The sequence below is a fragment of the Diceros bicornis genome, chromosome 6 (genome assembly GCF_020826845.1).
Source record: "Diceros bicornis minor isolate mBicDic1 chromosome 6, mDicBic1.mat.cur, whole genome shotgun sequence".
In the NCBI taxonomy this organism is placed as follows: Eukaryota; Metazoa; Chordata; class Mammalia; order Perissodactyla; family Rhinocerotidae; genus Diceros; species Diceros bicornis.
Genome location: NC_080745.1, coordinates 79,992,075 through 80,019,672, shown reverse-complemented (window position 1 = coordinate 80,019,672; position 27,598 = coordinate 79,992,075). Strand labels below are relative to the sequence as shown.

The window sequence follows — 27,598 nt, the reverse complement described above, 5'->3', positions numbered from 1 at the left end:
AAGAGGAAGCTGTTTGACTATTACAAAAAACCATGAAGCTCTCCTACTTCTGCCTGAGGTTGGCTGCAAAAACGTGTCTGTGCTTTCTAGCACGAATATGTAAGATAAACACAGAAGATATACACCTGTTCCTGGCACAGACAGCTCCTAGTGTAAAGGATTTTTGTTTTCAGAGATGTTCTCATTTGTAAAGTATGAGGTGTTTGAACTGAGTGTGGAGTTGGCAACAAAAGTATTGGACTCTTTTATTAGGTCATGACCCTAGAAAATGGATGGGAAGCAAACAAAATCCCCTGGAAATGTGATGGCTATAAGACAAAGTTCACAGGAATAATTTCAGGCAAAATTACTATAAGTATTTTACTAAACAGTGAAATTAATAAAAAGACAGTGAAGTTTTAGAGCAAAACCAGTATGAAGACATATTTCAGATCTAGCAGTCTAATAATACTAATGATGTGGCTATAAACTGGGTGTGGACAGCCTGATCCAGAAGATGCTCATGTTTTGGCTGGTTCTTCTACTTCTGTGGGGAAGATGGGCTCTGGGGGCTCAGGCAGCTCACCAGCCGTGGTGGCCACAGCCTCAAGTGCCTCAGTGGCCTTTTCAGCTTCCTCGTTCAAGGAAAAAATGTGTTCTTCCTTGAAACCTATTAAAAAACAACAATAAAGCTTACTGTCTAATCCAATGGTGCCAATTTTGACGTTATTTGTTACACAATTTAAAGGAAATCATCTTCAGAACTGTCCAGGGGTGTCACGTCACCATTAGAAAGGATTCTAGAACCATTTTAAACTGGGCCTGACTTTGGTTATACATTAACTGTGAATACAGTTGTTTGTTCAGTTTGCATTGTACCTTATACAACATTCTGGAACATTTGATATGCAGTGGACTTTGGGCAGAGGCTTGGCAGAAAAGGATAAGAGAAAGAAGATGAACTAGAGGAAAGGCCAATACTCTCCCTGAACGCAAACCACTGCCTCTACTCTTCCAAGGAAAAGGACTGCAGACTTTGACCATTCCAGTTAGGTCCATGGAGGCAGTGACAGTGTTTTAATGGCTGAGATTTTTCCAAGATTTCCTACTCAGTCTCTGAGTGGAGAGATTGTTTTTCCAATCTTTGGTCCCCTTAACATTTATTGAGCACTGCCAATATCAGAGAAATTCTCATTAATCTGTTAATCCATTCCGGAATGCTCAGAGGCTGGCACTGTCACCAGGAAGGGGCTGGGCCTCCGGTCACTAGAGTCCTTTTTGATGCCTTGAAGCAGCTGTTTCCCTTGTGATGAAGTCTGGCTGGAAATGTGATAGGTCATTTAAGGAACCGAAGGCTTCCACAAGTTAGGATGACATAAAAAAATAATCAGGCGATATGTAGGAACAGTATAATTTTACCTATTTGAAAAAACAAGCCCTTGTGTTACACACTAAACAACATGAACTTTTGACTGCCTCTTACGTGCCTTAGGAATAGTCTCCCAATTATATCTTTCTTCTATGAATCTTAGATTGTGTTTCAAGATCATTACATATGTTAAACATGACATTTATAATCACAATTTCCATTTGTCACTTTTTTACTGCATATATTGAGTCACAAAGGAGGACTGCTTCCTTGCTTTCCTATTCAATGAATGGTATGCTCCGCCATACAGTCTGGAATACATGTCTCAGTAATAGACTTCATTATAGCATCCAAGAAAATTTCATACTTTAATTGTCAGCACTACTTAACACTTTTTTTTTCAGTGTATCAATTCATTTCTTCTAGAATACAAAATAGTTCTAGAATTCAAAGACAGGAACTAGTGGTCTCTAAATGTCTCCTCGTGCTATGTACCTACTTTCGGCCATCACAGTCAGTAATATAAAGAGTAAAAATGCATATTTGGGGTGTTTCTCTCCAGTTAGCCAGTACAGAAGGTGCTTCTACCCATGCAAATTTACAAAGGTTTGATTTCATAAATGATTGGTTCATATCTCTTGAGACCATAGCCTTTCCAAGGTACAACATTAAAATTAACATGCTGCCTACTTGTCAAGTTAAGCGAGTTGTTTCCAAGAACCTCAGGAAAACATCTGCCTTTTAACTTTCATGGGCTGTGCAGAGAAACCTTAAGTATAATTTGGACCATAACAAAAGGTAGGCTTGGAGATTCCAATGAATTAAATCTATTGAAAAGCATCACGCAGCCTATTCATCAAGAAGGGCGAGAGCTGTAAACATTCAGGTAAATAGATAATCCATTAAGACAACAATATGCATTGTGGCAAATGCCATCCTAGTTTTGTCAGCACTTATCTATGGTCTTTGGATTCCCCCGCCCTCCTGCCAGGGGACTTCTATTCCCCCTCTTCAATCTTTGTTCTCTTATTCATGGCGAAGTGAAAACAAAGCAAGAAAGCAGCGCATACCCAGTGTTCCATTCTGGACAAGTTCTTCCTCTATAGTGAAAAGGCGGTTGTACTTAGTCACCCGTTCGCCGCGAGAGAGACCTCCCAACTTGATAAACCGGACACCAAGTCCAACAGCCTTAAGGGGAAGAAAAACAATGTGTTTTAAATAAGGAAGCCATATTTGCTAAACTAAAAACAATTCTTGAGGGAGTCAGGACACTGTGACCCTTTGCTGTTTTCGTTTTTCTCATATAACTTAGTATTTTATCTTTACCAAAGAGGCTGTTTACAAGCTGAGAGTGTCAAAAGGAAGAGGGAGAGTGTGACTATACATTCGACGCTTTACTAGTCACGTAAACTAGTGATTTTATCTAAGAACGATTTTATGCTGATTTTATCTAAGAACATTCTCGCCTTGCTCACTTCATTTTAGAAGGTAAGATTGCAGGTGCACACCCCAGTCATTTCAGTGTGCTCATCATTTTTCTAGGACTTCATTTTTCTTCTTCATAAAAGTTCAAAGATTAGCTCTTTGCAAAAGGTAACCGTCTGGGAGGAAGCAAGTCTATTTCATAAAAGGTTACATGACTTTCTCCGCTGAAGACTGCATTTCTCTGAAATACCAATTCTTGATAAAAGCAATGTTTTGGCAGTTCGCGGTTGACCAGCTTGCAGCACTTACCAGATCGACAAGGCTGTCATCACACGACTCTCCTTCTGTACTTCCAAAGATGGCGATGTGCTTCTTACCTATGAGCAGAGGAATTCTTTTCAGTTTTAGATGGTACAGAAACAATCAGCTATATATGAGCCTCGGGGATCAAAATTTAAAATTTCCTAGAGATTTAAAACTTTCCTATGAAGAGTCAATTGTTTGACCATCTAAGAATTCTAACCTAAACATTTGCCTTTTTATTACCCTGGTTTTATCTCTTTACCCCTTTCCAGTCACTTGGATGCTAAATACTAAATGGATGGCTTGTTTCATCACATTTAGGATACCATAAATTGTAAGATGCACCACTTTTACCACTATAGAGGGAAAATGCTTAAATTAGATTGACATATTTCTAAGACCACAGCTGTAAGACATGATGCAATTTCTCCATGTTCAATGTAGAAAAATGTGCGTCTTTGAGTCAAAATACACGGTAAGTGCAAGAACATCATATGGGAGTTTATATGCCTAAATAATGGATTTCACAATTCATCGTGTAGAATTTTATTCAAAGGAATCTGTCATTCTGAATGTTTACTTATGAGAAGAGCAGTGTTGATAGTATTTAATAAATGACTGGAGGATCTCAAAACCCCTTGAAATTTGCCAAAGTCTGCAAAGTGCAAGCCGAAGTTCTTCCTATAGTGACAGTGTTTGTGTTTTAGGGGCAGGAGCTACAGCAGCAATCTGAAGTGAATGACAGACTGCTGAGGGGTAGGCCCAGGAGGAAAGGCTGGGGTGGGGCCTCCCATCTGCTCCCTACAGGTCAGCCCTGCCTGGGCCCTAGACTGGGGCAGTCTGCAGCCAAGGGACTAAGGCATTTCCTTCCATCCTCTGGCACCAGCCCAGGCCCCTGGCTGCCAGTCTGGCTCTGAGTCCTGCTCCAGGTCTGTGACTAGCCTTCTGCCTAGTTCCTGAGACCTACTCATGATATTCATGTTTCAGGCACTGTGCATAAGTGAACGAGACTCCCATGAACTCATGGGTGTTCACAGGCTAGTCAACAAGTAATTGTGGCCAGTACGACTACAAAGAGAAAATACAGGTATGAGAAAATATGCTATGAGGAGGGTCCAAAGCAACCAGTCAGGGGTGGGGGAAGTCAGGGAAGGCATATATATCTGAAGAGGCTTCATTTAAGGCAAGAAGACCTGAAGGATCAGGAGTATTTAGCCAAGTAAACAGTACAGGGCAAAGCATTCTAGGCTGAAGGAACAGCAAGTTCAAATGCCACAAGGTGGTAAAGAGTTTGAAACTTTTGAGGAAGTAACAAAAAGCCAGTGTGGGCAAGTGAGATCACTGTAGTGTCATGTGAAGCTGATAAGGCAGTGGCCTTGGCCACACCTTTGGTAGCCCTCACTAAAGGGGATGACCTGGACTGGGGCTGTGGTTGGAACACTGTGAAGTGAATCAGTAAGGTGCATTTCATTTTTCAGCACCAAATCTCTCATGGATCATTGGAATTTTTTTCTTCCAAGATTTATTCCATGCTGTTTATTAACTGATATACCGCATATTTTTTGCTTCTTGTATAACCAAGTTAAGTTCATTACAAGTCTTTCAGATCTATACTTTTACTCACTGTCAGTAAGATTGGTTATTTCCACCAAGTCAGACATCGTAGTTTGATTTGTATGTTTTATGATCAGCCCACTGGATTTGGGGTTGCTGATGTTTCCATCCTCTAGAAGTTTAGAAATGCTTTTGGATGCAGTCCCTGCAATTATGTAACACTTGGAACCAAGAGCGTTATAGATGCTGTCCCACTGTTCAGAGTCCTGGGTAAATATTTAAGAATTGATCATTATAATGTATTGAACATAATCACAAAACAGCAGGAATCATATAGCACTTAATCAAAGTTACACCCTTTTCTGAGATACACAAAACAGTTTTCTTTTGCATCCGTGGCTGAATGATGCCTGTACCGCAGCCACACAAATTAACAAGCTTCATGGAACGGAAACTTAAAGTGATTAACTTTGAGCTTAAAGATCTAATGAATAAAATGTTAATACACATTAAATGCTAGTCTCCACATTGATTCTGAAGTCCTTCAAACCCAGGCCATTCCCACCTGCTGTCTTATCCATAATGCTGCTAAAGACTAGCTGGTTAAAAGATTTTACTGTTATTGCTGGTAAAAAGACAACCGAAAGAAATGAGCCTGCAAAGGCTCTAGGCCCTCATTCTCAACATCCTTATTTTTTATTGTTGAGACCACCATATGAAATGAAATGCTTATTACTTAAATAATAATAATCGAAGTCTTCCCAGCCATTGTACCTGATTTCAACCTATTCCATTAGAACACCATACAGGTGAATCTTTTTTTTTTTTTTTTTGTTTATTGCAGTAACACTGGTTTATAACATTGTAAATTTCAGGTGTACATCATTATACTTCTATTTCTGCATAGATTACATCGTGTTCACCACCAAAATATTAATTACAATCCATCACCACACACATGTACTGAATTATCCCTTTCACCCTTCTCCCTCCCCCCTTCCCCTCTGGTAACCACCAATCCAATCTCTGTCTCTGTGTGTTTGATTATTGTTGTTATTATCTACTACTTAATGAAGGAAATCATACGGTATTTGACCTTCTCCCTCTGACTTATTTCACTTTGCATTATACCCAGAATGTCCATCCATGTTGTCACAAATGGCTGGATTGCATCGTTTCTTATGGCTGAGCAGTATTCCATTGTGTATAAATACCAAGACTTGGAAGCAACCTAAGTGCCCATCAAGGGACGAATGGATAAAGAAGATGTGGTATATATACACAGGTGAATCTTATCACGTTAGAAACAGCTGTGGTCAGAGCCTCAGGCCAAGCACCAGAAGACGGATCTGGCAAGACTGAAGTACAGCTCAGTCGGGGTCTTCCGCGAGTGCTGGGATGTATGTAGCACAGGCTGTGAAAGGAAAGATGGGACTGCGAGACCCTGGGCCTCCAAATGAGATCCAGCACTCTTCTTGTCCCCAAAATTCCAGAGTTATCTCAAAGAGGATATCTGTTCAGTGTATCTGATGGTTCTCAAATTCATAAATATCAAGAATTTATGTTTTGGAGTTCAAGTGGATTAGAAGAGAGATGGTCTTGTGTGACACACAAACAACCCTTGTCAGATGTGTTAGTTTGAATAGATCAAAAAACCTTAATATCTCAAACCTTTTAAAAATATGGCTTTGTTACTTTTATGCATGTGTAGTCACTGGATTTAGGTTAAGAAACATTTGGCCTAGTTGAAGTCCTGTTTCCATGAGCACTTGAAAATGATATGTGATTAACCTATTGAAGCACCAGCCAGCACAGCAGGCTCGCCTTCCATCAGTTAGGTTGCTTGTAAATACACAGGTACTCCTGAAGTGCTTGGGAATAGCTCGTTTCATTCTGTAGACAGGCACACTCCTATGCAATTGTGTTTCTGCTATTCATTTGCTTAGTAAGTGCCCTTTCTCATAAATGCCGAAATAAAGCAACTCAGCCCCAGACCAAATTACAACACATTTCAAATGACAGATCCAAAAGAATGAGATTTTATTCTGTGTTTTATTATAAAATTCAAGGTGAATCCTCTTACCTCTTTCCTGAAAGGATCAATTAAGGCAATAATTGAAGGGAACTTGTTGATCAGATCCACATACAGGTCAACCATCTCCGCTGCATTTTTGTGTGTTCCCATCATCACTTCATACTTTCCCCTACTCTGATAAGTGTAAGGAAGATATTAAAATAAAGGATAAATGATGAATTCCTCGAATGTTAAAGATGTGATTCAAATTCATTTTCATTCATTTCATATAAAATATTGTAAACAGATTTTTTTCAGGCCACATTCACATGAGAAATCTGTGCATTCTACTTTAAATATCTGTTAAATATTAACCTGGGGCAATCAAGTCACCATTCCTCTGGATGCCCCATAGAGCTCTTCCCACTGACTTCAGATGAAGCCTTCTCCACACAAAAAATGAGTACAGAGTAGGAGGGGAATAACTTCTTAAGTTTATGATGTGGTGCCAGATACCTGGCTGCTTGGGTAGATGGGCAATAACATAAACTCATAAAAAAAACAGAATAGCAACGCCACCTGCCCATTCACTAGAACCACCTATCTTTCAACTCACAGTGAACAAACAGCTTATTTCCTCTACTGTGGATATTTTAAAATTTGAAATCAGGGCTAGGCTTTTGAGATACTAACAACCAATATTAAATGTAAAGTGACTATGTGAAGGCATTTCTTTCTCAGGTAGCACGCAAGTTCTAATAGTAACAATGTTGTCTTGAAAGTAGAATTCTAGTGCAATGCCATTCATTTGAAGTCTGGAAAGCCCTTAAGTCATTAAATATAGAAGTAATCAGGGACAAAGGATTAGTGTGGTCTCTCTGCACAACACAGCCCTCGTACTTCCACGTCTGTGTTCCAGGATGGCACCTGGGATATTTAGGTACTAGGGGAGAGGTGAATGGAACAGTGGTTGGTTTGCTAATATGTTCCTGCTGCTGCTGCTACTAATAGAATGCATTCCATTGGAATTAAGCAGATTCCTAAGAAGTCCATAATTGAAAAGATTTTATACTTTTTTCACATTAAAAAGCAGCAAGGGGGCCGGCCCCGTGGCCCGTGGCTTAGCGGTTAAGTGCGCGTGCTCCGCTGCTGGCGGCCGGGTTTGGATCCGGGGCGCACACCGACGCACCGCTTCTCCGGCCATGCTAAGGCTGCATCCCACATACAGCAACTAGAAGGATGTGCAACTATGACATACAACTATCTACTGGGGCTTTGGGGGAAAAAAAAAGGAGGATTGGCAATAGATGTTAGTTCAGAGCCGGTCTTCCTCAGCAAAAAGAGGAGGATTAGCATGGATGTCAGCTCAGGGCTGACCTTTCTCACAAAAAAAAAAAAAAAAGGCAGCAAGAACTTTTAGTTTCTATAGTGCACAGCTTTAAAAATCCTATCTTGTCAGTAAGGAAATGCTAATGACTTTGAACTGAAATTATTGTAATAATTTTCTGCTATCAAGCTAATACCTTTTACTGAATATAAGCAATAAATACCCATTCTAGTTAGCACTAGCAGTCATGATATTCATAGTTCTTGGTATATGTTGCTGATGAAAACATGCAATTATTTTTCTTAATGGTATGCCTAGGAACCAATCATTATGTAAAGAATAGGCAATTAAATTAAACATTTCTTTATGCACTTAGTTTTTAGAAAAGTAAAAGAAGTTTTAGAAATCAACTGAAACTTAGGGTTCTTATAGACTGTTCAAAACTTCCTTTGAAGTTAAAAGTTAGAATTGCAAATGGAAGCGGAATCTTATCTGGTCATGTCCCCTAATTTGACATTAATTACCAAGTCACCATAACTGCATGTCAATATGCTGGGCATTTTGTAAAACTTAAACTCAGCATCTGTGTATTTGAAAATGGGAAGTATGTGTATAGGACAGACAACTTCTAATAGCTTTCCTAACATACCAATTCCCCAAGTTTAAGGATTAATTGCTGATGCATTATCCCAAGGAAGTGAGGACTGCAACATTTTGTAATGAACCTGTTTTGCATTCTCTTTTAAATAACTCTCTCCAGGTGGTGTGGTCCCCAGGTGAAGTTTCATCCCTGAAGCTCTGTCCTCCTAACCCAGGCTGTGGGTAACACTGTGATGGGCTTAATTGGATAAAAACATATTCTCCATAAACTTCAATAACCTAGAAATATTTTTATATTTAAAAAGTGAGTCACAGTAGAAACTCTGAGAACCAGGTATCTAGGAGGGCTTATCAAGTCATAGTTAAAACTAATCCACTTTGCAAGCTTGACAAATTCAGCATTTACCAACCAGATGATTGTACTTGGCAGAACATACCAGTCGTTAAATTATGTTTCAGTAGCTGTCATGATTGCAATGTAAGCAACTCATTTTAGTCATTTTTTTTTTTTTTTTTTGTGAGGAGATCAGCCCTGAGCTAACATCCGCCAATTCTCCTCTTTTTTTGCTGAGGAAGACGGCCCTGGGCTAACATCTGAGCCTATCTTCCTCCACTTTATATGGGACGCCGCCACAGCATGGCTTACCAAGCAGTGCGTCGGTGCGCGCCCGGGATCCGAACCAGCGAACCCCGGGCCGCCGCAGCGGAGCGCGCGCACTTAACCGCTTGCGCCACCGGGCCGGCCCCTCATTTTAGTCATTTTTATTACTGAATTTCTATATATAATTAGGATGTTTTTGTTAATTTTTAAAATTATATGGTTATGTTGTTCTCTGATCATTAGCTAACGACTCTCTCAACTCCATTTATATTTGGACCCCTCACACAAAATTAATTTAAAAAAAAAGGATCTGTTTGGAAAATATACAGATAAGCTCTTCTTTTGAGTTCTAATTTAAAAATAATGAGACCTCAACAAAAAGTAAATGTTCTGGAGTGGAAACTTACATAGTCCATCAACTCATGTGCAGCACAGTTGATGGCTAGATGCAGATCTGTTCCCATTTCTAGCCCCAGGTTCGCACAGATTCCTTGTATTAGGAGCAGTGGCTGCTCTATGGTGTCATAATTAATGGTTAAACAGCCAAGATGCGACATCTTGCCAGTGATCTGCTGCTGCAAGATCAAAAGAAAATGATGCATGTAAATATAGCACATTCAGGTTCTTGAAGCTTCCTGTAGTAGGCACAGTTTATAAAAAGACACAGCTCTCCGAAGATTTGGTCCTCTGATTCTCCATTAATCCTACTTCTAGGACTCATCTCTGCATGACCTTTGGGCATATGACTGCCCTGCAGTATCTGGGAGTAATTGTCTTACTCCCAAGGTTTTCAAGTTTGACCTGGGAACACACTTTTCTCTCTTTAGTGTCCCTACGTTCTCTATCGGCTCTGCTATTGTACGTGGGCTAACATGAGACACAGCCACCAGGTTGGTGAATCTCCAGGCTGTCTCTGTAAACGTCTGTCCTGCCTGTCCCTGACTCTGCCCTCATCCTCCAAACCTGCTCTTTCCTATGTTCCATTGTCCTTTAGACAAATATAACTGTTAAAAGTAAAAATGTAACTCTCCTTCAGAAAAGGTTTTATTTTAAAAAAGATTGAAGACTTCAGCTAAAAGGATGCTGCACTGAGGATGGATTTCAGTGGAAGAGGATTTGGGGACCCAAACGATCCCAGGGAAAGGCAGCCATATGCCTCTATTACAAGGTCAGCCTTGATGTGCCCTTGTCATAAATTGCCACTTTGTGATTATAACATAGTTGAAGCAATATCAGTAATTCTGAGAGCATAAGGGGTGTGTGTGTCTGGGTGTGTGTGTGTGTATCAGACTCAAGAGCTAACATGAACCTAGGTATAAATATCCTGTTTTTCCCAATGATAGCACTAGTGAGTAAGAACATCCAACATTATTAATGTCAATGAGAGGAACCTTTTATTTGGCAAAGGAATAGCTGGGGAAATTTTTGTGTATCACTTGAGGAGTTTTGTTACAGAGTCTTCTACATCATAAAAGCATCACTTATTTGGTACTTACTAAATGCCAGGGACTGTTTGAAGCACTTCATGTAAAGTAAATCAATTTATTCCTTACATCAATGCCATGAAGCAGGTACTATTATTATCCCCTTTTTAGAAGAAGTTAAGGAACTTGGAACAGATTTTAATCCACGCAGTTTAGCTCCAGAGTCCATGCCTCTCACTCTGATGTGGCTGCCTCTCTAGAATCTATTATCTAACCTGTTTCTGACAGGGAAAGAAAAAAAAGGAGTAGTATAGCTAATCTCAGGAAGGGCTGGTCCTGGCCTAAGTTTCTCAGTACACATGCGACCACCTGCTGGAATGAAGGGAACAGCACTGAGATTTACTTCTTTGTTCACCATACCCTGCTTCTCTTACAAGTTCTGACGTTGGAGTGTCGTGCTCATTCCAACATGTACAACTGTCAAGTATTTTACTTACTGTTTTTATTCACACATTTTTTTTCTTGTTCCCAATGTTGAGGAGGAACTTAACTTTTTTTATCCTTAGCAAGTCCTCTCCTTCCTTTACTGGCCCCTCTTGCTGATGACTTCAGCAGACTCGAGTCCCTGGCATCAGGGTGGGGCTAGTGATTGCAGGCTTACTGAGCAAATACTGCACATGTGAGCAACCCACACCCATTCGCATTATCTCCACGGCTCTTATTGGTTGTTCTCACTATATTGTTGAAAGTTCAGGCATACATTAGGTGTATCTGTCAGAGCACCAACAATCACCAAAGTGATTGATCAAGTTTCTTCCGCTGGTCTCCTGAGGTTCTCACAGCCAGTGTGGCCAGTTTTCACAAGAACTGTTTGCCTGACTCTCCCAGCAAAATCTGAGCTCTGGCATGGTTGGTCTGAAATGGTGCTGCACTCCCTTTCGGGGACCAGATGAAAGGAATGGCTCTCTTTCTGTGCCTTTTCTTTCTCTCTTTGGCAGTAGTAAAATTAAAATCTAAAACCTCCTCTGTGCCTTTCAGCTAGTTATTAGAGAGATCCACCTTCCCCAACACTTCACCTATAGGGTTTCCAATGGAATCCGATTACCCATAAATGCTTCTCCAAGCCCTCTGAGATTTCAGCTGGCCAGACAACTGCTGGCCGTGATGGCCAAGCAGCCTGTTGCCAGAGAGGCATGGGCAGAAGGACATTCCAGCTCCGGGGGTTGCCTGGTTTAGTGCTCTTGAAGCGCAGTCTAATTTCCATTTGCATTAGCCCTGGTCCTGGAGCAAAATGACTATGGGAGGGGAAAAAGCGCAGGGAATATATAAGTGAATTATGTCACAAGAAATGTGGTAAACAAATAAATATACTTACTTGACCTCTTTTGCCTCCATTAAGCCCTTTTTTCGTCTCTGCTTTTAGAGGAGGGGGCTGTGGGACAGAAGATAAACACACGTCACTTGGGATTTTTGGACATGTCTGGCAGCAAACAGAGCTTCAAGTCCTCTGGCCTGTCCATTGCTCTGGGGCCTCGCCAGTCACACTGTGAATCACACGCACACACATGTGCATGCACACACACACACACACACACAGGAACCATGCCAGCCACTCCCTACTTTTATAAACCCCAAACTATTTCTCAAATTCAGGCACATGTTCCCTTTAGATCATCCTTACATTTTGTCTCCAATCCTATATATGAGGTATGGATATACATATTCATACATTTCTACTCATCTACATAAAGTCTTATTCACTCATACAAAGTCCCTCCTTGCTGTTAAGAAATAACAGCATTGTGGGATCTGCTTTTATAGGCTCAACGTATTGTTTTGAATATTCTCAAGGCACAAACACTTTCTCCTGCAGGGTAGATCTGACTTGGAAACAGCCGAAGGTCAGATTTAACTGATGAATCTGGTATGTATAATGTCACTTGACATTAAAAGCAAAGATAATTTTCAAAGAGTATTGGTAATTTCCAGGACCCACGATTTGGGGGTATTGATATCACACTGTGGCAAGGATTTAGCCTTTTAAAGCTGCACTTGAATGCCCAGCGTTTACTGGTGCTGTAAGCTGGGGCGTGTTGGTCAAGTATCAGCGTGGCTCGCACTCAAGTATATGCAAATACAGCCGTCCTGCTTCTCTGCACTATGGAGTCAGCTGAACTTTCTATCCCCTGGCAAAAACAACATACTCAGGAAGCAACTCGATAGGCCAGGCAGGAGAGAGACGGTGGTGAAGGAGACAAACATGGCAGTGCGTCAGGGAGCTGCGGTCCAGTGAAGCAGTGGTGCGGGTTACAACCAGGAGAGATGGGTGTGATGGGGGAGCAGAGCAAGGGGACTTCTTGTATAAGAGTCAGGGAAGGGCCGGCCGCGTGGCACAAGCGGTTAAGTGCGCGCGCTCCGCTGCAGCGGCCCGGGGTTCGCCGGTTGGGATCCCGGGCACGCACCGACACACTGCTTGTCAAGCCATGCTGTGGCGGCGTCCCATATAAAGTAGTGGAAGATGGGCATGGATGTTAGCCCAGGGCCAGTCTTCCTCAGCAAAAAGAAAAAAAAAAGGAGGATTGGCGGATGTTAGCTCAGGGCCGATATTCCTCACCAAAAAAAAAAAAGAGTCAGGGAAGGGGACTCGGAAGAGGCTGATACTTGGAGGTACATGGGAGTGTCAAAAAGAGAAGTGCATGCGTGGCCCAGTGCCAAGGGAGCACAGCCTTCCTGAAGAAGGCTGAGAGCAAAAGGCACAAGTGTTCAAGCAGGGTTTCCAGCCCTGGCACTGTTGCTACTTTGGGCTGCATAATCCTTTGCTGTGGAGGGCTGCCTTGTACATTGTGGGATGTTTAGCAGCATCCCTGATCTCTGCTTACTCGATACCAGTAGAGCCCGTTCCTCCAAGCTGGGACAACCCAGAATGTCTCCAGGCATTGTCAGATGTTGCCTGGGCAAAATAACTCCTTGTTAAGAACCACTGCCTTAAAAGAACAGATTGATATATTTTACTAAGTCAAAATTTAAGAAGAAAACAATCCCTGTGACTCCATAAAATACAGTTAAAAGGTAGGCAACACGATAGAGGAAAATATGTATAACATATAGAAAGGATTGAAGCCTTTATTCTATAAAGAATTCCTAGATGTCAGTAAAAGATAAACACTTCAATAAAAAGGGCAAAGAAATAAAGCAGTTTGTGGAAGGAGTTGTGCAGAATTTTTATATTATTTTAAACATAAAACATGCTACATATTTGTGTGTGTGTGTGTGTGTGCGTGTCTGTCTGTCTGTCTATGTGTATAAATACAAAAGAAAGGCTGGAAGGCCACATGCTACATTTTTAATGGTGGTTACCTCTAGAGAAGTGACTGGGACTGGGGGGGAGAGTCAGTGAGGGGTAGGGCATTCGTGGGGGTGGGTGATTAGCTCTACTAGTATTTGAATTTTCACAAGAACATTCATGAGCTACTTGTATAATCAAAAAATCAATAAAACATTTGAAAGCTCAAATATCCTGAATTTCCTAATATTCTAAGCTGGATTTCCTCCACCTGTTCTGACAATCACCACCACTATGTATTGCTCACTGCTGTGCCAGCTCCTGCTCTGAGCATGTTGCATATATTCAACTCGTTTACTCCTCACAATCTCCCCACGATGGGTGTTTATCGTACCCATTTTATAAATGAGAGATCTGAAGCTCTCCGCTTAGGTACTTGGCCCAAGGTTGCACAGCTGGTAAGGGGCAAAGCAGAGTGCAAGGTCAGGGTTAACTTGTCCCAGTCTGAGTCTCAGCAGGCTGGTCACCCAAAAGAAACTGGCCTCCTGAAAAGCACCAAAGAAACTGGCTCCAGGCTGGTGCTTAGAGCAATTCTGATCAACTGTAGGGCTTGGGACCCAGCCGTCCCCCACAACACAACAGGGAGGGGCTGGTACTTCCTGCCTGCAGTCACAGACTGTGCTAGCAAGATAGCAATGGAGCCAAGGTTCCTCCATGTCACACTGCTACTGTGTCTCAGCCCCCATCCTACTGGGGAAAGGACTAGTGCTTCCGAATCATGTAGCTTAAAAGCCTCAAGCTAAATGAATGTGGGATCCTGGATTGGATTCTGGAACAGAAAAAAGGACATTAGTGTAAAAACCAGTGAAATGTGAATAAAATCTGGAGTTTAGCTGTTAGTAATGTACCATTTTGGTTTCTTAGTTTTGACAAATGTACCATGGTAATGTATCATGTTAACACTGAGGGAACTGGGTGAGGGGTATTTGAGATACCCCTCTGTACTATCTCTGCAACTCTTCTGTAATGCAATATTATTCCAAGATGAAAGTATATATATATATATTTTTAAAGCCCAGAGAAAAGGATTGGGTCCCTCTCCTGGCCTCAGCCCTACCATCTCACTGTGCAGTGCCCCAGTTAGAATACCATGGAACAACCGGTGACTCATGCAGCTGCCTCTGTGACATCCCCCTCGAGGGCTGCTCGGCCAAGGGCGCTTGTTGGCCCAACACCAGGATTCTAAGCAAGCACAAGAATCTGTGCCTTAACCATTCCAGCAAACTGCCTCTCCGATCCTAGGGGCCAAGTCTTTTCTTTCTTTGCAAATCCTAAGGGATGATCTTAGCATAGAGCCAGCTGCCTTAGAAATCAACAAGAGATTGTTAAGTAACATTAGAAACTGGATCCATAGCCAATGAGGGAATGCATAAGCTCAGCTCATATGGGAAACCCAAAGTGAATTAATACATTTTTCCATACCAATAACAACAATGTTGATTTAATTCCATTATGGACTATAATTTGGATATTAGAAGGAGTATAAGCATAATTAGATACCATAGATCCTCTTTACATACCATTTCGATTGTTTTGTTAATATGTTTCTGTATTTCCAGAAGCATCTCCACACCCTGTAAGTAGAATAACCATGATCTTCCACAACCGCAGTCTAGAAATTTTAAATATAAAACTTACACCACAAATGGCTATTTCTAGCTCAGAATATTTGTAGGGTCCCAGATAAAGCATCCTGGTTAATGGATGATATGGTCTGCAAAATCAGAAGATTAAATGTTAATCTTCAGCCCTAAATTTTTATTTGGTTGAATATGAATGAGAGGCTCTTCTTCCTCAGTATCCTCTCTTCATTGTTCAGAACTGACTGGTTCAGTTGGTTGCATCAAGTTACTTTCATTCTCTTTCATGGTCTCTTGACCAACCTTCTTGCAGTACATATCACAGGTCACCAAGGGATTCTGCAGGATAGTGTTTGAATTAGTATAAATCCATTGTCACTTAAAAAGTAGAAAAGTATACTCCGATGATGGTGGGATCTGCATACGAAGACAAAGAATGGCATGCCAAATGCTGTGGTACCCAAATAGCACAACAGATATTAACTACAGGAAAGATCCTGGCACCAGGATCTGAACATGATCTGACAGATGGTGAGCCAGATCTAAATCCTACTCTTCCATAATTGATAAATTGTGAGATGATTATTCTCTTTAAAAAAGAATTCTTTATTGTATAGAAATCATCTTGAGATTTAAAAAAAAATAATGATTTCCACTAGCTTAGATCAAATATAACTCAATGATATCCCAGAGGGCATGGAGCTTCCTGTACTTTTCTGAAAACATCCACTATAGAACATGAACATTGAGTTCTCCCTAACGCCTAACTGGTAGAATATTTCATGAAGTTTGAAAGAGGTGTATTGACTCATCCAGGCCACTGAAGAACAATATAGACACTAGCACTCCTCTGAGTAGTAAGGATGTGACTTAGGATTCCTTCATTCCATATTCCATAAACATGCACTAAACCTCTCTTAAGTGCCAGGCAATCTGCTAGGCCCTGGAGTTCTTACTTAACAGTACGAGCTGCCAGGAAAGTGCCAGCTTCCTCTTGTTGCTGCCATAGTGCATAGACCAGTAAATAATGATCTCTCAGCTCCCTCAGACAACAACCTTCCAGCACAGTCAAGGCCTGCAGAGTTACTCGCCCATGGCTTCTCTGTGAGTCACTAGTGTGAGTTAGTGCTGAGATGAACCAGAGATCTGAGGGGATCTAAATGTGTTCCCTTTTGTTTGAGGTCTTGCTTTCTCCCCACTTTCATGATTTCCTAAAATGTTTTTCTCATTTTATATATATATATTTGTGTGCGTGAGGAAGATTGGCCCTAAGCTAACATCCGTTGTCAATCCTCCTGTTTTTGCTTGAGGAAGACTGTCACTGAGCTAACATCTGTGCCAACCTTCCTCTATTTCGTATGTGGGACACCGCCACAGCATGGCTTGATGAGTGGTGTGTAGGTCTGTACCCAAGATCCAAACCTGAGAACCCCGGGCTGCCGAAGCAGAGTGTGTGAACTTAACCACTATACCACCAGGCTGGCCCCTTCTCATTTTATTTTTAATTCCCTCTCCCTTGGTGTCATAAGCCTTAGGGGACCTACACTCAAAACTTATTGATGATGGAGTATTTTTTTAGAAAAAGCAGTTTGAGATAATTTCAGGTACTTGTTTAGCTGTTAATTCAGGATGGGGTATACAAATCACTTCTTTCATTAAATTCAGCTTCCCAGGTGATGACTTCCCACAGCTGACCAGAGAGACCATCAGCAAAGGTATCGTTAGCTTTGTTGGCTGTTCCTGAAATAGGGGAAAAACAAGGGGAAACGAGAAACAGGGTTCATTCATATTGAGATACTAATGGGTCCTTGTATGGAATATGGTGGACACTAACCTGATGGTGCTTCAGTAATGAAATATTTAAGTAGAGAGGATTATTGCCCAGAATGGCACTGGTTTTGGCAACAGCTAGTGACACAGCCCCTATGGCCATGCTGCCACAGAGTACGGGTTCCACAGGATCTGGAGGTACAATAGGTTTCTCTGTAAGAGTATCCTTCTTCCCTGGAGGGAAAAATATTGACAAAAGATTCCTTTCTAGGAAGTCTGACTTATAATAAAATTATATTTTCTAATGCTTTACTTACAGATGTGAAGGCCCAACATAAGGAAAGGTTGAAAACTGAGGGTAGGAAGAACATATTCTCCACCTCAATTCCCAAGAAGTTTCTGTTTGATTTCACTTACTACTCTCTAATGTTCAAATAATCCTTAGCCATGGATTTTGCCTCTTTAAGAAATTTTAGGACACTCAATATGAACTCCTCCAACAGTCATATGGGGCAGATATTGTTATCCCACATTCACATATAAGTAAACTAGGGCTGAGAGAGTAGTTAAAAGACTTGCCCAATATCTAACAGAAAGGGAATAAGAGAGGGTTTGGACAGTTTTTGAATTCCAAATCCGTTGTTTTTCTATATTCCACCATAGCTCCTCCATACCCAACTTTCTGTTGCACATCTCTTCATGCATATATCTAACTAGTTATCTTTCTTGCCAACCCCAGATCGATGCCTTTTGCTATTAGAAATGCCTTTCAGATCCAACCATCCACCCAAAGTCCTATTCATCTCTCACTCTCATAGGTTCTCAGCCTCCCAGTCTGATCAGGTACCACAGAGTCCATCTTAAATCTCTAGTGTCCCTCCTGTCCTCTCCCTCCCTACAGCCGCTGACCTGGGGCAGGTAGGTAGGATAAGTGAATAAGATATGTAAGTACCTAGCACGTAATAAACGTTTAGCAAATTAACTGTTCCCTCCTACTTCTTCCCTTAAGTGCCAAGTTCTATCAGTCAAAAGCAACTGCCAAATGAACATCCATTGGTGGTCTCTACCTGTAATTCAATAGTGGCCATCTCCATCCTTCTAAGAGAAGATTAGTCTAACATGATTCTTTTGCCTTGGGCAACTCTCCTCCCCTCTCTGGGCCTCAGCATCTGAATCGGAAATAAGAGACCTTGTCTCCGTGGTCTCTATGATCCCTTTCTAGTTCTGGTGCTTTCTTATTCAATGGAACCCACATTTATTGGGTGTGTAGTTTGTGCCTGGCATTGTGCTAGGCACTGGCAGTGCTAAATTTAACGAGCCATGATTCATGCCCTCAAGGAGCATGTTCTAATTGGACAGACATACAAACCACTGTTACAATTCTAGCAGCAGCTCAGGAATTAACGTACTGGAGGAGCTGAGGTTAGCAATATGTTGGAAGGCTTGGAGCAAAGTGCCGTGATACCTTTGATTATTTGATTTAAAATAGCAAAGTTTTTCAAAGAAAATTTTTATTAATATGTTACATAGGACTGAGAAAATGTTATTATCCGTATGAAAGGATATCATTAATCTTTAAAATATGGAGTGGCTTTTTGACGAGCTAATAGAAATTGTGAGGGGCAGTTAAAGGTCCCCCACGCCACCCTCCTCTTCCCCGTCCCTGGCATTGCCACTGTTCAGTGCACTTTTGTTTAATAAGCGCTCACCTCTGGGTAAGAAATATTTTTATCTTACAAATAAAAATGGAGGGTGGGATGGTGTAAAACCCTGCCCGCCCAACACAGTAGCTTCAAGTCAGGAAGTGGCCTGGAGGATGGATGGTACCTGGAGAGAGCCCAACCTAGGTCTGCAGCAAGAGACTCGAACTCGGAAGGGCAGTCAGCCTTTCTTCCTCACACGTGTCACCAATGGTTCTGCACGACGATCAGCCACTGACCTTGCCTTTGTCCGTTTTTTTTAGCTGGAGGTGGGGGAGGTGGTGGTGATATCAGAGGTGAAGGTGTAGGCACTGTTGAGTCTCCCAGACTCTTCTCCAATTCCTTTCTCTCCTTATCTTCTTGTACTTTATTTTCAAAGAATGTCCTTAATGACAAGAAAATATGGCTTTCCAACGGGATATTTAGAAATATCACTCGTAATTTTGGTCATGTTTTAGTGCTGACCTCAATCTGTTTCAGTAATTAACTCTGCTTTTTAGCTACTTAAGAACAAATCAGCTTCAATTTCCTAGGCCAAAAAGTGATGCTCTTATAAAACAGTATTTAAGAACTGAAATTACTTTTGGCCTGGAAATAAATGTATACAGATTTCAGGTGCTTAGTTTTTAAATTAGTTGAGCACTGTTCATATTTTTAAAGCAAAATTTGAAGTTATAATTTGATTAAGGGCTATTGGATTTTCTTTTTGAATAAATGACCATCAGAAGAAAAATGAGCCAAGAATAGACAGTGAAACATATGGCACTATGTGCAGGACTTGGTTTTCTTTCTTTTTTTTTTTTTTTTTTTGTTGGGGGGAGCTTAAAATAAATAGTCAGAAAAAAACTTGGGAAATCCCACTTATGTACATCAACATAAAATTTCAGGTCCCCAGAATAAAAAGAGGCTAAAAGCTTCCATAGACAAAAAATAAGCAAACAAAAAACAAATACATGGGAATCATATTTGCATTAGACTTATTAATCATCCAGATGCTGGTGGGGCAATGCCTTTAAAGTTCTGAAAGAAATTGATTTTAAATGAGAATTCTGTACTCAGTGCAACTGTCAACCCTGAGGGCAAAGTGCGGACATTTCCACACCTGTAAGAACTCAAAAACTCTACATCCCACATACCCCTTCTCATCCTTACTTTTAAAGGATGTAATACAACAAGTCAAGAAAAAGGAAGATGTGGGATCCAGGAAAAGGGAGAACAATGAAGGGATGTCTTATGACATCCTAGAGGGCCTAGAGAGGAACCAGTCAGATGGGAGGTCTAGGTGGGGAAGCTCCAGGAAAAAAGGAATGCAATAGAATAGAAGGTATGGCTGAGAGCTTGGGAAAACAACTAAGGATATGATAATAGCATATAAGACACACACACACAAAAAGGAACAAGTGGAATAGCATTCAGAAACTCTAAGAAAACCAAAAACTATTCAAAACAGTTTTTTACAAAGGTTATGATCCAACTCTGAAGCAAACTAAAATGTGATGTTATGCACAATTAAGGAAGTGATGAAGCTTAGAGAAAGACAGTCCCGTTGACCTTCGTCTGGCCAAGAGGGTTGTGGCATTGGACCCACACAAAAGAAAAAGTAACGCTAACCCATACTTGGTTGAGCATTGAACAGTTCTCACACAGCCCCAGTAAACTCTTCCTTGGTTTTCACATTTTAGGGTCAATCTATGGACAAGGCATGGAAGACTTGGTTGTGTCTGGAGGACAGAATATAAGCATCACCCATGGTGACTATATAAAGGACATGAGATGCTCAAGGTGGGCATATGTGGAGGCAGGGAGAGGGAAAAGACATCATGGGATTCTCAACTTAATCCTTTCCCTGAGAAACTTTTTACTGACTCCTGGGAAAGTTCTATGGATAGAGACTGAAAGGCCTTATATAGCCTTACAGTAAAATTTTAAGGACAGAGTTTTTCAAAGAAAAACAATATTTTATGCTAATTTTTGCTGCTTTGGCATATGCTTCTTAATTGACTTCCCGACTGTACCCTAGAGAGATGGCAGACCCATTTTATTGGCAGGTGAAATGGAAAGAAAAGAGATATATATTTATACTGGACACCTACATTTCAAAGTGGAAGATTTACCTGAGCACCTGATCCACCTCAGCCTGGTTGGAGGGTGCCATGCCCCGAAGCTCCTTGGTAATGGTTTCGTTGACCCACCGCACAGCAGTGCTGACGGCTTCCAACCTTTCCGCTCCCTCTGCTTCAACCAGCTCGGGTAAATCGTTCTCGTGGACTTCGAAGTGAGTCGCGATCACCACAGAACATATGTTCTGAAGACAATATAAATGTGTTCTACATTCCCTACCTCTCACAGAAAATAGGACATTGAATGGATCCAGCTTTTAATGTGCATCATATTTCATCACCAATTTCACAGGGAAAATGAGAATATGTAATTTTCTTTGAGATATTTTTATAGCTGTTGAAACACTGTGGAAACCAACTTATGGGAACTGAATTTAAAATTATTACCTTGTTAAAATACCCTTATAAAAACCTCACATTGAACTTCATTTTTATCACTACCTCTCCAATAAACAGCTAAAAGGATACAAACAGATTTAATTATAATTATTTTCCTCCCAGAGACTGTAGCAAAATTATTTCTAACAACAAACATGTAGCAATTAAAATTATTAAAATTACAAAAATAAATTTTTTTCTTCATGTAGATCATTCTATATATCTATAAATCTGTGTAAATCTATATATAAACATATGAATCTATAAACCTATCTGTAGATTTATAGACCTCATCACATTAACAATGTCAGAGTTTTAGAACTATTTTTGCCCCATTTCCTTTCTCCATCTTGGATCATCTTTAGGTTAGCATGTCATGTCTGTACCAATATTACACCTAAACATAATAAAGCCTTCATGGTTGATTGTATGATTCATGCTTTATGTACATGAATGCCTACAAATAGTATGTGTTTGTGTGTATTTTACAAACACTGAATTTCAAAACATTAATTTTCCACAGTTTAGAAAATAAATGCTAATAAATTCCGTGGGGCCAGGACATAGTGAAGAACCCATTTAAGCTGCCTCCTACCTTGGGAAAATTTTGAATGGTGCAGAATATTTCCACCTGTAGGGTTAGAAGCCCCAGTCCATCCAGTACGTTTTTCCCCACTACTTTGCATATTGTGGGAGGCTTTGCAAGTTTAGAAAAGCAGTTTGCCTTCAACACACAAAAAAACAAAAATTACAATGTCACATTGAATTTATCTTTAAAAGTTCATTCACATTTACTCAGTTTCTACTGACCCTCTCCCTGAATATGCTCATGCCGGGATTAGTCTACCAGCTCTGAGGGAACTGCCCTGCCCTCACATACTGAGATTTGGATATAGCCTGATGCTGAGTCTCTGTATGTGGGGCAATTTGTTATCTTTTGAACTCGCCAAAGAAACTCGCATATATTTCTTAATCAAGCCCTGTGTCACTCTTTAGCAGGCGTTATACTCGATTCCCTAAGCTATCCTTCTGTCCAAGGTACTGAAGTCAACATTGTGATGCATTCAATCTTAAGAAGCCTTAAGTGGGCCAACTTTTATTGCTCCCAGCAAGGCATCTGATATTTTAACGGTGAAGACTTATGCAGAGGCTGTATTTCACTTACCATCAGTTCATGCATAGAACTACGTGTTCAAAGAGGACTGTTGGAACTTTAGTAATAGCAGTTTCATTGATGTGGAAAAGCAGAAGCCATTAGGAAGTGACCCAAGAAAGAGGTGGAAGAAAGAGAATGAAGCCAAGGTAGAAAGTCCACTCAAGGAGCCTGACTAAAGATTCAAGATGGTGTTTCTATGCAGAGGAGCAAGAGCTGGGAGAGAAAGAAGAAGGGAAAGTGAAGGCACATCCTCCCCACCCTCTTCATCACCAGGTAGTATTGGGCTCTTTATTTTCATTTAGCAGGCCAGGCCTCTGATCTTGCAGTTCAAAATCCAGTGACTTCAACCTACATAACAGATCATCTAACACCCATGAACAACCTGCTAGCTTAGAGGTGGTGCTCCAGGAGAACTAAAGCAAAAACCAATTTTCAAGCCATCCGTGCATTTGAAGGATGATGGTTTGTATGTTACCAAGTTAAGTGCCTAAATGAATTTAGATAGAATCAGGAGAGGAAACATATTATCTAGCTTATGCTTTCTGTATTACAGTGAGTTTAGTTCACCAAGCAACAAGCATCTACAATGTGTCACATATTGTGTTAGAAGGGGAAGGGAACTAACATTTTTTAAGTGCTTAATATGTACTTTGAAGGACTGACTATGTCTTTTTTATCACTGTATCACATACCACACTGCCTGGCATATTTAGGATTCCATAAATTAAATCTTGTATAAATTAATACATGTCAGACACATCCCTGGGCTCTTTGTTTACATTATGTCATTAAATTCTCAAAACAGCTCTGTAAGGTAAGTGGTATCATCTCCATTCCACAGATGAGCAAACTGAGTTACAGAGAAATAAATTGTCCAAGATAACATAGCCAGTGTTTTAACTGTCTACTGCTTTGTAACAGACCACCCCAAAACTTAGTGGCTTAAGCCATTTATTTGCTCATGATTCTGCAATCTGGGCTGGGCTCAACCAGCCAATTCTTTGGCTGGTCTTGCCTGTAGTCTCCTATGCAGATGCAGTCATCTGGAGGCTTGACTGGGTCCAGAGTGTCCAAGATGGTTTCACTCTTATGTCCAGTGTCTCAGCTGGGATGGAACATCCCTGGGATTGGAACATCTAGGGGCTGGCTGCACATCTGTCTTTCTCACAGGATGCCCTAGAGGTCACACATTGGCCAGGACCTCTCTCTCTCTCCAGCAGGGTAACTGGACTTCCTCACAGCATGATGACTAGTTTCCCAGAGGGAGTGTTCCAAGAGTACAAGCCTCAATAAGCCAGCATTACCAAGCCCCTGTTTGCATCATGCTTGCCAAGGTGCTCTTGATCAAAGCAAGTCATACAGCCAAGTTCTCAATCAATGTGGGAGGGACTTACATAAGACTGTTCACACTGGTGGTGTGGTTCATTGGAGACCATCAGTGTAACAGTCTATCACAGCTACTAAATGGCAGCGCTAAGAATGAAACCCAGATCTGCCTGATTCCCAATCCTAGACTCTTTCAATCATTAAGTTTTATGATGAAGAAATAAATAGTATTGCTGTTGCCCATAGGGATCTTCCTCATCCCTGAATTCCTCTAATATGTCTGAGAAACATAGAAGAAATGGCATTTGGACCAAACACTGGAGGATGTGTAGTATTTCAACAGGCAGACCAGGGGGAGAAGTTGAGGGCAGATATTCAGGTAGAGGGAATAGGATAAGCAAAGGGGAGGGAAGTGGGAAACTTCAGGCTTTAGGAAATAGTTAAGTGGGCCTGCATGGGGGAGAGGGGGAGGAAGTGGGAGATAAGCCTGTTACTAGAGGTAGGGGTGAGCACTATGAATCACACCCGGGAAGGTGTCTGATCTTACTCAGCATGCAAGGGGGAGCCACAGGAGAGAATGATGGTCAGATTTAAGATTAGGAACATTGCTCTGGCAACACCATGTGGGATGGACTCAACAGAGAGAGAAACTAGGTGAGAATAAGGATGGCCCAAACTGGGCAGTGACAAAATGAAAAGGAGGTGACCTTTTTGCCCGTTCAATTCCTGAATATCCTTCAAAGTCCAAGCCCAAACTTTCCCAGATGCTACAGCCTACAGGGATCTTCCCCATCCCTGAATTCCTTTAATAGGCATACAGTGATCTGTCCCTCAGTCTAGCCCACAATCACACATCGCCTTATCTATTACTCCAATTATTTTATGTATCAGTGGCTTTTGTCCCTAGCCAAGGTATAAGCTCCAGAGAGCTGTACAAACCAAAGCCCTGGTTGCCTAACAGATTAGGAAGAGCATTACACTGGGGACCAGACTCCAAGTTTCTAGTCTTAGCTTTTATACTAAGTAGCTATGAGACAATGGCTTGGTGTCTTTGTAAAATGAGGCAGTTAGACTAGTTAACTTTCAAGAGTTCCTCTAGCAAGAGATAGTGGAAAGAGAATGGAATTCAGTCGCATTCACTCATTCGTCCCATAAATAGTTCTTGAGTGTCCACTACGTACCATGTACTATGTACTCTACTAAGTACAGAGCTGGTTTCATCACTGTCATTCACTGTGGCCCTTGGGAAAATAATTTAAATTCACTGGGCCACAGTTTATTTGTAAAATGGGAATCATAATTTTTACCTCAGTGGTCCTAAGGATTAAGTGAAATAACATATAAAGCACATAGCACAGGAGCTCAGTACCGCCCCCCCCCCACTTTAATGTTGGTTTTGAACCCTGTAAGCACATCATGCCTCTTCACAGTATTTACATAATCTGCTGGGCGTTGTCATTTGGCCCCACCACAGGGCAAATTCCTACCAGTCCCAAGCACACCGCCTTCCAGAAGGCAGGTGTTGGTTAGCACTTATGCATCTGGAAGTGAAAAACGCTCGCCTTCGTTTCAACTGCTCATTGCTTCAGACTAATGTTTGTGCCAGATGTCGCGCTGGGCACAGGGCCTAGGAAGGTGATATAAAAAGGCCGCTGCTCTCTCTCCATGGCAGCTCACAGGCTACCCAGGGAGGGTTTCAATACACGCAGTCAATGCTACAGGAACGCTGAAGGACGATTAGTCCAGGGCGAAGTGGGCAAGACTTGGATCTGAATTTGATGTTTAGATAGGAGCTGGTTAGGTGGGGACGGGCATCCAGGCAGAGAAGGGTCCACATGGCAAGGAGCAGAGGCTTGAAATCAAGTGAAACTTGGAAGCAATGGGGGCCAGCTGGGTATAAGGCCCCAGGATAGGCTGAGGCCAAGTCCCAGCCAAAGCTAAAGCGTTTATCTCGCGGCCAAAAGGAGGCCGCTGAAGGTTGGTAAGCTGAGCTACGCAGCATTAAGATCTGTGTTTAAAAAGGCAACTGGCAGCCAGGGCAGGCCCACCCAGAAGTAGGAGGAAGCCTGCCAGACTCCGAGCTGTCGCCGCAGCTACAAATCTGCTTAGAGTCCACTTTCCTCTAGCTGCTTCCTGCCCACCACCTTCTCTCTCGAGATTCCCTCGCCCCAGGTTTCTGCTCTGCATCCTCCCTTCAGGGTCACCTCTCCGCAAGACCACTGCCACCCACCTCGTGGCGGCTACGCGCATGCGCGATTCTGCGGCGCAGGCGCACAGCGTTGCCGCAGCGCGGGGAGCGGGGAGAGGGGCTGGAGGCAAGAGGGTGCTTGTCCCAGGTCCCTACCAGGTGCCCGTAGACGTCGGCAGGCTGGAGGTAGAAGGTGGAGTTGAGCAGCTCTTCCAGCCTGCGCGGAACGTCGTTCTCCCGGTAGTACTCCAACGCCTGCTGCTTCAGCTTCTGCAGCTCCCTAGTGGTCCCACAGCTGCGGCCGCCGCCTTCTTCCCCCATGGTAGGAGATTTAAGGCTACAGCGGGGGTTAGCCTGGGGGCCCGCGAGCGTCCTCCCGTCGCTAGGCAACTCAACGAGATCCCGACCCCAGATCTCGCGAGGCTTCCAGCCCCGGGTTCTTCCCGCGGCCAGAGCCGCGAATGGCTCCTCCACCGTCATCCCTCCTTCTCTCCAAGGGATTGGGTCCCGGGGTTGGGCCCCTCGGCTCCCGAGACTACCGCTCTCCCGGCGTCGTTTTCACCACTTTCCCCGGACGGTTTTCCAGATGGGAAATAGTTGACGATCTCACGAAACGCTTTCCGCGGAGTCGTGGGAGCGCTAGCCCCGGCTTCAGGTGGCCCTGGGACTCGGTCCCTTCGGCCTTCCCCCGCCCCCTCGTTCCTCGCGGGCAGTGAGCTCCGCTGGGTGGCGGGCGGCCGGTGCCGGCCCACTCTCCTGGGGAGGGGTGTGAGAACTCGGGGTGTCCTTACCAAGCCGTGCAGGTCCCAGGAGTGCGCGCCGTCGGCCGGGATTTAACTCCCGGCCCGAGCCCAGCAGCGTGCTGGCTGGGCGGGCTGCGCTGTCCGGGAGAGAATGGGGGCGAAAACCGGTGCGGGCCGAAAACGTTTGGGGTGAGCCTTAAGGGTTGGTTATGGTTTGGACAGGCCTAGGGATGGAGGGTGTTACAGGCGAGACTTGAGGAGAAGTGGGAATGGAAGACTGTCATTGGGCCATATTCCCTCTCCAGAACCTTGAGCGGCTGCCCGCGTCCTGCTCTTGTAAACACAAACTGCTCGGCTTCGTTACACCTGCCGGATGTCGTATGCAATGATAGAACTTCGTCATGTGTGCCCTCTGCTCTCGATACTTATGCGGCAGGAGCGGACTGAGATGGATAGGGTGTTCTTGTTCCTCCCTTGCCTGTGTGTTCCTGACCCACGCAGATCGCTTACAACATCTATGTTGCACTTGGCTGATCTGGAAAACACAATCTTACCTACTCTGCCTGCTTCACAAGTCACGTAGGATAAATTGAGAGAGTGAGTGAGAAAACACTGGGGAACAAGATAGTTGTTTTCAGTAGACGCAGGTAGTTGTATAAAAATATGTTATTCTGTAAAAACTGTTACAGGAATCCAGA

At 42.4% G+C, this 27,598-nt stretch overlaps 2 protein-coding genes across 6 annotated transcripts in view; one reads left to right on the top strand and one right to left on the bottom strand.

The window, feature by feature from the left end:
* Nucleotides 1–204: 204 nt before the first annotated feature.
* On the bottom strand, nucleotides 205–26,543 carry ENO4 (enolase 4). 4 transcript variants are annotated; one of them, XM_058544083.1, is made up of 14 exons: nucleotides 26,314–26,543; nucleotides 22,083–22,211; nucleotides 21,104–21,294; nucleotides 19,229–19,374; nucleotides 17,354–17,523; nucleotides 17,128–17,259; nucleotides 15,460–15,513; nucleotides 11,972–12,028; nucleotides 9,580–9,747; nucleotides 6,714–6,839; nucleotides 4,701–4,896; nucleotides 3,083–3,150; nucleotides 2,419–2,536; nucleotides 205–649 (listed from the first exon to the last, which is right to left on the bottom strand). In XM_058544083.1, the coding sequence occupies exons 1-14, from the start codon at nucleotides 26,476–26,478 to the stop codon at nucleotides 501–503; spliced, it is 1,869 nt and encodes a 622-aa protein (XP_058400066.1). In that variant the 5' UTR covers nucleotides 26,479–26,543; the 3' UTR covers nucleotides 205–500. The 4 variants fall into 4 exon arrangements, with proteins under 4 accessions (XP_058400066.1, XP_058400067.1, XP_058400068.1 ...); XM_058544084.1 differs by having other exon boundaries at nucleotides 17,354–17,481; XM_058544085.1 differs by lacking the exon at nucleotides 17,128–17,259 and having other exon boundaries at nucleotides 207–649; nucleotides 26,314–26,541.
* Nucleotides 26,285–27,598, top strand: part of HSPA12A (heat shock protein family A (Hsp70) member 12A) — a 161,767-nt gene continuing 160,453 nt past the window's right edge. For both annotated transcript variants that reach the window (XM_058544079.1, XM_058544080.1), the window contains exon 1: nucleotides 26,285–26,479. In XM_058544079.1, the coding sequence (XP_058400062.1) occupies nucleotides 26,477–26,479 (3 nt within the window). In that variant the 5' untranslated portion in view covers nucleotides 26,285–26,476. The remainder of the gene's footprint in view (nucleotides 26,480–27,598) is intronic.

Excerpts from the sequence above, each read along its gene's own strand:
- ENO4 (XM_058544083.1), bottom strand. The coding sequence starts at position 26,478 with ATGGGGGAAGAAGGCGGCGGCCGCAGCTGTGGGACCACTAGGGAGCTG. Across the intron at positions 4,897-6,713 it reads TTGATCCTTTCAGGAAAGAG|GACTCTGAACAGTGGGACAG; the intron begins GTAAGAGGATTC and ends ATATTTACCCAG. Across the intron at positions 2,537-3,082 it reads ATGACAGCCTTGTCGATCTG|GCTGTTGGACTTGGTGTCCG; the intron begins GTAAGTGCTGCA and ends CTTCCCCTTAAG.